The sequence below is a fragment of the Panthera onca genome, chromosome B1 (genome assembly GCF_046562875.1).
Source record: "Panthera onca isolate mPanOnc1 chromosome B1, mPanOnc1 haplotype 2, whole genome shotgun sequence".
In the NCBI taxonomy this organism is placed as follows: Eukaryota; Metazoa; Chordata; class Mammalia; order Carnivora; family Felidae; genus Panthera; species Panthera onca.
Window position 1 is genome coordinate 184,307,825 of NC_138342.1, and position 11,619 is coordinate 184,319,443.

At 37.6% G+C, this 11,619-nt stretch overlaps 1 protein-coding gene across 24 annotated transcripts in view; it reads left to right on the plus strand.

The window, feature by feature from the left end:
- The window catches only part of PCM1 (pericentriolar material 1), an 83,891-nt gene extending 72,478 nt beyond the window's left edge, over positions 1 to 11,413 (plus strand). For 19 of the 24 annotated variants that reach the window (XM_078445356.2, XM_078445357.2, XM_078445358.2 and 16 more), the window contains 5 exons: positions 1,839 to 1,914; positions 2,458 to 2,714; positions 4,344 to 4,436; positions 4,544 to 4,661; positions 8,881 to 11,413. In XM_078445356.2, the coding sequence (XP_078301482.2) occupies positions 1,839 to 1,914; positions 2,458 to 2,714; positions 4,344 to 4,436; positions 4,544 to 4,661; positions 8,881 to 8,978 (642 nt within the window). In that variant the 3' untranslated portion in view covers positions 8,979 to 11,413. Of the gene's footprint in view, positions 1 to 1,838; positions 1,915 to 2,457; positions 2,715 to 4,343; positions 4,437 to 4,543; positions 4,662 to 5,918; positions 7,816 to 8,880 lie in introns of those variants that run through there. The other 5 variants (XM_078445363.2, XM_078445374.2, XM_078445376.2 and 2 more) reach the window with 1 other exon arrangement.
- The last annotated feature ends 206 nt before the right edge of the window (positions 11,414 to 11,619 follow it).

The following is an 11,619-nucleotide window of genomic DNA, read 5'->3' on the forward strand; positions in this document are numbered from 1 at the left end:
GTCTTATCATTTCACCTCATTTTGGTGGAGCACATTTCACGTATCTCTCAGAGAAAGTGCATAAAAGATAAATATTTTGAGGCTGTATTTAGATGTCTAAGAAAATCTTAAATTCCTCCATGTTAAAAATCATTGCCCTCAGATCTTTGAGAGACAACTGCTCTGTCTTCCAACGTCTTCCAGTTTTCATTGCTGCTGTTGAGAAGGCGAGTGCCTTTTTTAGTTGTGATTCTTTGTATCTTTTCCTTCCTACACTGGAGCTTCCCCTGGACTTGTGTTGAAGTTTTACAGTGATGCACATTGTTGTGGGTCTTTTTTTAGTCACTAAACTGGGTACTCAGGGGGTCTGTGAGCAATCATTATCATGTCCTTCATTTTGGTAAATTTTCTTTTTCTGTATTTCTTCCCCACCACTTTCTCTCTTCATTCCTCCTAGAATTAATATTGTCAGACATTATTGGCCCTCATGGTTTAATTTTTTTTTTTAATGTTTTATTTATTTTTGAAAGAGAGAGAGAGAGACAGAGTGACAGATTGTGAGCAGGGAAGGGGCAGAGAGAGAGGGAGACACAGAATCTGAAGCAGGCTCTAGGCTCCGAGCTGTCAGTACAGAGCCCGATGCGGGGCTCAAACTCAGGAACTTTAAGGTCATGACCTGAGCTGAAGTCAGATGCTCAACTGACTGAGCCACCCAGGTGCCCCTGGTTTAATTTTCCAATTCTAACCTCCTCTCTTCTTTATAGTGTCCCTTTACTCTGTTTTACTTTCTGGGAGGTTTAATACTTATGTGAATGTCATATTTTTAATTTCTATATACTTTTATTTTCTGATTACTTTTTTATAGCATGCTGCTACTTTAAGGAAGCACTGTCTTCTCTTACTCACCTGCAGGCTTTCTTCAAATGCCTGTGGTACCTTTAGTGTTTATATTAAAAAATGACTCAGCATAAAGCAGATTGGGGTTGTTCTGGGCTTCACGGGAGGGCATTTAGGTAGATGGTTAGCTTTTTGATAGAAAATCCCAAATGTTAGTACCTATTGGTATTTTCTTTGGGGTGTTTTAGTTTCTCCCCAGAAGGGTCATCCGTTGTCCTCCTGCCGGAGAGGAGGTAGATACACCCCCTTGACAGCCTGCTCTTCTGGAGCTTGATGTGGAAATGACGCCCAGTGTCCCATCACTGCACAGACTTCTGAATGCTTCTGTTTTCAGTGTGACATTTTATCCTGTCCTCATTTGTGCTTTCTGCACCCCACCCTGGCAGCCCCGGGTCTGAGGCTAATTCCCTTTACCCAAAATATAATCTCCCATTTTCTATTTGAGTTTGGGGAGGGAACCTGGTGTTTGCGTCTTCTTTAAACGGTTTCAAAGAACCACCAGCACCCCCCTTTTCACCCACAATGTATTCCTTCCTTCCTAGAATCTGGTACTTCCAAGCATGAGGTGAATGTTACTGTTCTCTCTTCTTGCTGAAGGCACTTTGCTTCATCTTTCTCCCTCCTGCTCACTTCCTCTTCCATTCACTGAACATCTACATACAAGTGGATGTCTTTTAGTGTCATTCATGATCCAGTCTGATTTGAAAAATAAATAAATAGTGGAATCCATAACACTCTAGTTCTCTATTATTTTGAGGTTAAGAAGAAAGGGAAGCCTTTTTACTTAGCCATCTTAACAGTGGCAACTATGTCTCCTTCTTGAAACGCTTTCAGAAGATATTTTTAAATACCCTTGTATGAAGGTCTCAAGTTGGACAAAAACCTTACAGTAGTAACCCATCTCCTATATAGTGGCCATATATTTCAGGCCCTGCTATTAAGACATCACTTTTTCCTTCTAGGTACTACAACATGACTTTGAAAAATCAGGAGAAAGCAAAAATGTCCCATCAGAACAAGAACCCACTACTAGTAAAGGCAAGAAATCTAAAGTGTTCAATTTTAAGATTATCTAAAGTGCCCTTTATGTGCTTAAAACTAAAACAAAAAACAAAAAAACCCAACTAAATTCTTACCTAACGTAACTTGGAAGGTGTTTTGAACCTGATGTATGTCTTTTTTCTTTCCCCTAAATCCTTTGTAGAAAACATGAGGGCTTTGTTTCGGCAAACACTTGTTAAATAAGAGTTGACAAACAGACAGAAAAAAGTCTCTAAAGAAGACATCTTTAGCTACAAATGTGGGGGATTTTTTAGAATGCCCATTCCTGGATATTATTCATGAGTATATCCTACTTCATTAGAAATTGGGTGGATTTCAGAAATCTAATTTTTAAAACATCCCCAGATGAATCTGATGAACTAATTTTAGGAACCATTGATAAGGAAAATTTGTAGCTGCCTCTTCTTTTGGGTTTTAAATATCTTGATTACTCATTCATATATACTGCCTATTTGGTATAATAGTAAAATTTAATAGCTGTTTCATTACATTAACGTTAAGACTTTCTTTTGATGCCAGATGACCAAGATAGCACTCCTGTGAAACCCTGTTACCTCAACATCTTGGAAAATGAGCAACCTTTAAATAGCGCCATCCAAAAGGACTCTCTTACTACCATTGATTCATCTAAACAGCCTAACCCTTTGCCTTTACCTTTAACTGAAATTGAAACCTTGGTGCCTGCAGTCAAAGAAGTTAAATCTGCCCAGGAAACCCCTGAAAGCTCTTTGGCCGGAAGTCCTGACACTGAATCTCCAGTGTTAGTGAATGACTATGTACGTATCATTTACATTTCATTTCTGTGTGTATTTCTCCATTTCCAAGTTAACATTTACAGTCTGTACGCAGAACTTTCCTTTGTGTTTAGGCTTAGTAACTGCCAAGATGGTTTTCGTATTCAAACTGATTTTAAACTTGAACAGAAGGGTGATAGTAAATTAAGATGATTGTCTCAAAACCTAAAAGCTCTTCTTTTTTATAATTTTGAGCTTTAGGTGGCAGTCTTCAGAGTTCATTCCAAGTTTAGATTTGGACAGATGATACGCGGGTCACCGTTAATCTCTCACAGTATCCATGTCTAACATCTTAATTATTTTAGAGCATTTCATAAATCCTTGATAAACCTGAAAGTTCACAGTTTGACAGCAGTAGACTCCTTATCTCTATACAGTAAATGACAGAAAAATATGGTAGCAAATCTATACTTAGGGTGTAAGTTGAGTTTTTACCTTGGACATTTTTGTTTCAATTTAATTTTTATAGTAAGTAGGTTATTTTTTGGATCTCAGATTGTGTTTTATAAACTTGTCAGCAAAAATTAAGGGATTTATAACAATGTACTTTTAGGCCTTAGGAACGTATTTCACTTTTTTTCTTTTAACATCAACTTTCTTCTTACAGATGTATTTACAATGATGATTTCATAATTTCTCAGCTTATAATATTCCCGAAACATTAGTAGTTTCTTAACTGTCTTGATTGCTTTACCACCATAAAATTTACACCATAAAATTATTTTAAACTCTGAAAGTTACCTGTTAGACTTATTCTTACTCTAATTTGATGAGTGCATAGAGTTGCTATAGGAGGCAGTCAATTGAAATTAAGTTAATGTTTGATTATAGAGGGGACTTGAATTTGAAATTTAGGCCAGGGCCACTACTGAAGGTTCTTGTGCAAGAAAGTCAAATGGCCAAAGTCATGCTTTTTGAAGATGAATCTGATGACTGTATAAGATTTGTTGTCAAGGAGGTGATGTTAGGAAGCTCCCTTACCATGCATAGAGACACCAAGTTCGAGATGAATGAGGGAGAGATGGGTGAGAAATGTTGAAAGAAGAAGAAAAATTTAAGGTTTCCACTTGGGTAATAGGTACAGTGATATTGTTAAAAATCAGAAAGGGAAACTAGGGGAATAAAAGATGTCAGGTTTCAAAGAAACACTGAAGAGATCACAGAAGGGAGTTATTAGATTCATACCTCATGTTTCTCAGCTTCCACAGAGCTGCTATTGAAAGCCTATAAATGTTTACTGATAGTCTGCTAGATCCAGTTCTGATGCGTTCCATAATCGTATCAAGAAACCACAGTTTTTCTTCTGATTATTTTAGCCTTCGGTGTAACTGCTATTTTTTCTTTGAACCTATATAAACTGGCTCTTTGTTTTATCAAATGGAGACAGATGTGCTCGGTAGTATGTCCACAGCTGCAAGTGCATGGCCCTTCCTGTGCACGCCAGCTTTGTTTTATTCATGGAGTTGAACGCAGGACAAAAACAAACAGGATGGAATTACTGATGTGTACTTATGTCTAAGAATCCACTTTATCTCTTGGCATGGATGACTTTAAAGGCTTAGATCCAGAGATAGAGTGGATTGCCTTCATTAAATATAATTTATCTTACAGGAAGCAGAGTCTGGTAACATAAGTCAAAAATCTGATGAAGAAGACTTCGTGAAAGTTGAAGATTTACCACTTAAACTGACAATATATTCAGAGGTATTTTGCTTTCGTTAATTAATTAAACTTGTCTTCATATAACAAATACTACTACTGAGATGAAAACTGATTTTGAGGTGTTTTTGTTTTTTGTTTTCATTCCAAAGGCAGACCTAAGGAAGAAAATGGTAGAGGAAGAACAGAAAAACCATTTATCTGGTGAAATATTATGTGAAATGCAGACTGAAGAACTAGCTGGGAATTCTCAGACACTAAAAGAACCTGGTAAGAGTTGCCAATTTCAACGAAATCATATTGAAAAATTAGTCACTCTTGATACCATCATTTTGTTTTTCACATCCATTCATAGTACTTGGAAGATTTAAGCCAAATATTGGAAGGAAGCATAATTCTGTAAAAAGTCTAGTCCACTGCCGAATTTAGAAATTAGGTATAAAATGGTATTATCAGATAATTTTCTATTTTTAAAATCTTGAATTTTAGCAAGGTAATAGATGCATGTTGTTTAAGAAGGAAAGGTACAAAAGACTTAAGGATAATTGGAGGAGCCCATTTGTTTTAATTACTGGTTTTTAGTTCTTTTGGATGAGACACTGTTTATCTTTAAATAATATCGTTTTAATTTTTCTTAATTTAAAAAATTCAGACATCTCTTATCTTCCCTATCAAAAGTGAGTATTTGGACCTACCTCTCCTTTCACGATTATTATTTTTGGTTTTTCTCTTTGAGGATACCTTTGTTATTTTAAGTATATGTGGTTGGTTGCTCGTTCTATCAGCTTTGGTCATTACTCAGCCACTGCCTCCTTTTCCTCCTGCTTTCTCTATTCAGTTTTACTCTTCTTACATTAAGGTTATAAAAGCAAACACACATTTTATTTTTATAACTATAGTAGTTAAAACTTCTATACTTTTTCTGAAGACCATTCTGTGTAAGTATGTCTCGTTGCAGAGCCAGGCAGTAGTAATCCCAGATTTCTTTCTGTATCGATCTAATGGCTCAGCCCCTGGGCCACTCAGATGAGAACGTGTCTTGCATCAAAATCAAAGGATTTTCTTGTTGTTCTCTGTCCATTCATCAGCCAGTTAATTAAGATTTTTTATTTTTGTTTTCCCTAGAAATACTAAATGTCAAACCTTTAACTGATTTCCCAGTGGTTTAGCCCAGTTCTGCTAGTTGGAGTCTCAAAGCTGCCCCTGCTCAGGGGGTCTGGGCTGAGCCCTTCTCGCCCCACACTGCGCCACTGCCTGCTTTTAGCGTCTTGGGGGCTTGTTGTCCCCTGTCCTGCTTTTCCCTCACAGCCACTTTTCTTGGTCAGGATTTCATCAGTTTTACCGTTTTTTTCCTAGTGGAGTTTTTTTAAGAGAAATGAAGTATCTGGTCAGTCTGCTGTCCTCAAACAAACTCTCATCTGTTTTTAAACTACATTAGTATTTTTATAATAACTTTAATGTAAGAGAACAGTAAATTCTAGTATGTCTTAATTCAGTAATTTATAATGCATTCATTCTGTTTTTCAGAAACAGTGGGAGCCCAAAGTGTATGAGAGGTCTTCAGAGGCTCATCTAACTTGCTTTACATAGTCAATGCATACATGAACATGGCACTAAATAAACATCTGTTTTGATCTGTATAAAAATGTAAATTAGTTTGACACTGCATTCTTGATAGGTGTGCTGATTTCTGCCCGTGGCAGTTTAAAACATCAGAAACTGAATTCTGGACAGATTCAAGCCTTGATACATTGTAGGGTTGTTTTTCTTTTCTTTCTTTCTTTTCGGTCTTTTTTTTTTTTTTTTCCTCTCCCATTGTGATGTTTAGTATTGTTAAATTTAAGATGTAGTTTTAAATAAAGTTGGACTTATCTGTAAAGTAATCTCTTTTGGAAATGATGTTGAATTCTAAACAGGAAGTCACTGTTCTGTATGGTTAGGATAGTTAGAGAAGAGCAACAGTCAAGAGTTAGACAAATAGACTAGTTAATATAAAGAGCAGCCATTAGGCCAGGCTTCCAGATAGTATGAGTGTTGCTGCTCTTGGGTCTGATATTCTTTTAAATGCCTGCATTGTCTTATTCCTGTGCGAGAATAGGGCAAGTTATAAAGGTATCCAGGATATTGGTGACGTTATTATAAAATATATATTAATATTCTGTTCAAATTGGATTAAGTTCAGAACACATGTCCTTAGTACTTCGAACTTACATACTTATCAGATAAATATTTTCCAGAATTCAATTCCTATCTATGTTGCCACAGCCTTAAAAAAAAAGGTTTTATGTAATTAGGGAGTATTTCTGCACAGTTAACATTATGATTAATTTTAAATGAAAAACCAAACCCCTTCAAGTAGGGATTACAGAACTAAATTTTATGTAGCAGAATGTTAACTCTCTGTATGCCTTTAGACAAACTTTCTTTTGAGATACATCTATGAGATTTCTTCATCACTAAATAAATCAGTTTTTAAAGGTGAATTACCTTTAGATTGCAAACTTGACCTATACCTGAGGGAGGCTTCACCGAGCCTGTTATCAAGCCAACCTTACAGGTTTCTCGAATTAAATATGAAGACTTAATTTCAATTAGTCTTTAAAACTTAATAACAATTTACTGAAACATGCCATAAGAAAGTCATTTCATTGGTATTCCTTTAAAATTCTTAGTTGCCTGATACATGATTGTAAAATTACAATGCTCATCAGGGAGTCTGTTAACTGAGGATTTCTGAGGACATTTACTGTATTACTAATTAAATTATGTGAGGTGTAGATCTCCGACATTAATAAAACCTATTCAGAGAACTATCATTCCAGAATGAGGAATTCTTACCCAGTTGGCCTGACTTCTGGGAAACTAAAACGATAGATTATATGGATACTCAAGTTCTATATTTATATGTCTTGTAGACTCCGAACGGAAAGGGGAGAATTTCATATTGGCACACAAGCCAAGCCTTCGTGTTACAGCTCTGTCTCTCTCTACATGCCTATGAAAGATAGGTACGGTGGAAGAACTTTACTTCCTAGTTATTACTCTAGAAGCTGTGGACCTTATCTAACTTATTTGACTTGTGTTATAGCTGCTGTAACCTAGTCTGTTGTTTTCTATTTTAGAAGATAATTCAGTTTTAAAATACTTGGGGCTTAAGATCAGATAACTTGTATTACATTTTCCTTAGTAACTACTGCTCAGAGGTTAGGCATTCAGGATTCCTGTTTCTTAATTTTTAAGTTGAAAATCTGGTTACAGATAAAAGAGGGAGAAAGGTCAAAATGAGTGAGACAGAATCCTGTGCAGGTGGAGATAATGCTTAAACTAGTGAGCCCACTGGACTGTGCAGGTACTCTTTGTATTTTGTAACATTCACTTTGGGTAAATGCTTTTTCACTGTTAATAAATGTATATCCTCCATACAGCCCTGAATTGCATTTTCATTTAAACTGACATAGTCACTTATGCTTTAGAATTTATTTCAGAGTTATGGCTTATCTGGCAATTTTAAATGTCAAAACAAAACGGAAAAGACATGAAAAAGAGTGACGTATCAACTAGCCAGAGACTTACAGTTGAGACCATTTTTCTTACACTGTAGCTATACTCTATTTCTTAATTATATCTATTCTATATAGTATATAGAGAACATTTTCATATTCAGAGCTATCCCATATTCAAATTGGGCCAACAGTTTTACAAAAAGTTCTTGATTTGGATATTTTGAAAACAAATCACGTTATCAAGCCTGAATTAGAGTTCTCTCTTAACATACCTAGTGTATAGACAGTCCCCAACTTAATGATGGTTCAAGTTATGATGTTTTAGTTTTACAATGGGGCAAAAGTAATACAGGCATACATTGGTGGCACCTTAGGTGGCTCAGTCAGTTAAGTGTCTGACTCTTGGTTTCGGCTCAGGTCATGTTCTCATGGTTCATAAGTTTTAGCCCCACATTGGGCTCTGCGGGATTCATATTCATTCTCTCTCTCTCAATAAAGAAACTTAAAAAAATGATACAGGCATCCACTGGAGATATTACAGGTTTGGTTCCAGACCAGTACAATAAAGCAAGTATTGCAATAAAGGGAGTCAAATGTTTTTGGTTTTCCAGGGCATGTAAAAGTTTATGTTTATACTGTACCCTGTTTCCTGTGCAATGGCATTATATCGGAAAGTTCATACCTTAATTAGAAAGTATCTTAGTGCAAAAAAATGCTAACCGTCATCTGAGCTTTCAGCAAGTTGTAATCATTTTGCTGATAAAGGGTGTTGCCTCAATGTTGATGGCTGCTGAAGGCTGGGGTGGCTGTGGCAATTTCTGAAAGTTTGCCATTGTCTTGACTTCCTTTCACAGATTTCTCTCTAGCACGCTATGCTGTTTGATAGCATTTTCCCAGTAGTAGAACTTCTTCCAAAATTAGAGTCAATCCTCTCAAGCTCTCCTGCTGTTTTACTAAGTTTTATTCTTTTCTTGTCATTTCAACAGTCTTCACAGCATCTTCCCCAGGAGTAGATTGTCTCTCCAGGAACCACTGTCTGTGCTCATCCATAAGAAGCAACCCCTCATCCATTCAAGTGTTATGAGAATGCAGCAGTTCAGTCACATCATCAAGCTAATTCTAATTCTCTTATTTCTACCACATCTGCAGTTACTTCCTCCACTGAAGTCTGGAACCTTCATAGTCGTCCTTGAGTGTTGGCATCCACTTCTTTTAAGCTCCTGTTAACATTGATATTTTGACCTCTCCCCACGAATCACAAGTGTTCTTCGTGGCATCTAGAATGGTGAATCCTTTCCAGGTTTAGTTTATGTTGCCCAGATCCACTTCAGGAATCACTCTGTGGCAGCTATAGCCGTACAAAAGGTATTTTTTCAAAAGTAAGATTCTAAAGTCAAAAATACACCTTGAAACATGGGGTGCAGAAAGGATGTTGTGTTAGCACGCATGAAAACAACATAAATCATGTTGTACGTCGCCATCAGAGTTCTTTGGTACAATGTTAATGAGCAGTAATATTTTGAAAGAAAATTTTTTTTCTGAGCTGTTAGGTGTCCACCATGGGCTTAAAATAGTAAACCATGTTGCCAACAGATGTGCTTTGTTTACAGAATGGCCTGTGGGCATTGGCTTCAACTTAAAATCACCAGCTTCGATAGCCCCTAACAGAGTCAGCCTGTCCTCTGAAACTCTGAAGCTAGGCATTGACTTCTCTCTAGCTATGAATGTCTTGGATGGCATCTTCTTCCAAAAGAAAGCTACTTCACCCGCACTGAAAATTTGTCGTTTAGGGGCACCTGCATGGCTCAGTCGGTTGAGTGTGCGACTTGATTTCCGCTCAGGTCATGATCCCAGGGTTGTGGGATCAAGCCCCACACCAGGCTCCTTAAGATTTCCTCTCTCCCTCTGCCCCCTCGCACATTCTCTCTCAATTAAAAATATATATACATTGTTTAGACACCTGCATCAGTTATCTGGATAACTTGCTACATCTTCTACATCAGCACTTGCTGCTTCATCCTGCACTTTTATATTATGAAGAAGGCTTCTTTCCTTAAATCTCATGAACCAATCTCTGCCAGGTTTCAACTTTTCTGTTGCAGCTTCCTCACCTCTCTGAGCCTTCACAGGATTGAAAAGAGTTAGGGCCTTGCTCTAGATTAAGCTTTGGCTTAAGGGAATGCTGTGGTTGGTTTGATGATCTATCCAGACCACTCAAACTTACTTTCTCCCTATCACCAATAAGGCTGTCTCACTTTATCATTCATGTGTTCACCAGAATGCCACTTTCAGTTTCCTTCAAGAACTTACTTGCATTCGCAACCTGGCCTGCCCATTTAGCATAAGAGGGCCAGCTTTCAGTCTTTCTTGGCTTTCTATGTGCCTTCCTCAGCGAGCTGTGTCATTGTGAGCTTCTGATTTAAAGTGACAGACACAGCAACCTACTTAATGGGAGATTTGTCAATGACGTAACCAATAAAGAGTTAATATCCAAAATATATGTAGAATTCCTAAAACCCAATAGCAAAAAAAAAAGATTAAAAATGCGTAGACGATCCGAAAAGACATTTTTCCAAAACAGACATACAGATGCTCACCATCACTAATGACAGAAATGCAAATAAAAACCACAATGAGATAGCACTTCACACTAGTCAAAGTGACTAGTATCAGAAAGGCAAGATGTAACGTGTTGGCAACCATGTGTAGCAAAGGGAACCCTCGCGCACTGCTGAGAATGCAAACTAGTGTACCCGCTGTGGAAAACACTGGAAAAATTAAAACATGACCCAATAATTCTGCTACTGGCTATTTACCCAAAGAAAAAGAAAAAGAAAACACTAATTCAAAAAGATACATGCACCCCTATGTTTACTGCAGTATCATTTACAATAAACTAACCTATGGAAACAACAAAGTATCCATTGATAGATGAATGAAGATGTGGTGTATGCATGTATATAAAACGGAGTATTACCCAGCTGTAAAAAAGAATGAGATCTTAACATTTGCAACAACAGGGATGAACCTAGAGGGTATTCTGCTAAGTGGAATAAGAGAAAGATAAATACCATGTGACTTCATTCATACGTGGAATCTAAAAAACAACCCCCTGCCCCCCCAGATTTGTACATATAGAGAACCTGTGGTTGCTAGAGAAGGTGGGGGTGGTGGGGAACTAAGGGGATTATAAGCGGTACAGACTTTCCAAGGAAAAAAGAAAGAGATGTATGGTTTACCTTGCATTGGAACCCTTAGAAGCCACTGTAAAGTTATTAAGTGGGCTGGGGCGCCTGGGTGGCTCAGTCCCTTAAGTGTCTTGACTTCAGCTCAGGTCATGATCTTATGGTTCGTGGGTTCGAGCCCTGAGTCGGGCTCTGTGCTTCTGAACAGTTGGTCAGAGCCTGGAGCCTGCTTTGGATTGTGTGTCTCCTCTCTGCCCCTTCCCCGCTCAAGCTCTGTCTCAATCTGTCTCACAAAAATAAATCAATGTAATAAACAAGTTACTAAGTGGCCTAATTTCAAGACTGTTGTGTCCTGGGGTATAGGGAGGCCCAGGGAGAGAGATGGGCGAATGGCCAGTGGGTGGATCACCATATCAAATACAATAACAATGAAAAAGTCTGAAATATTGTACAAATTATTAAAATGTGACAGCACAAAGGGACCAAAAGCTGTTGGAAAATGGCACCGACAGACCTGCGTCAATGACGCGGGGTCGCCAC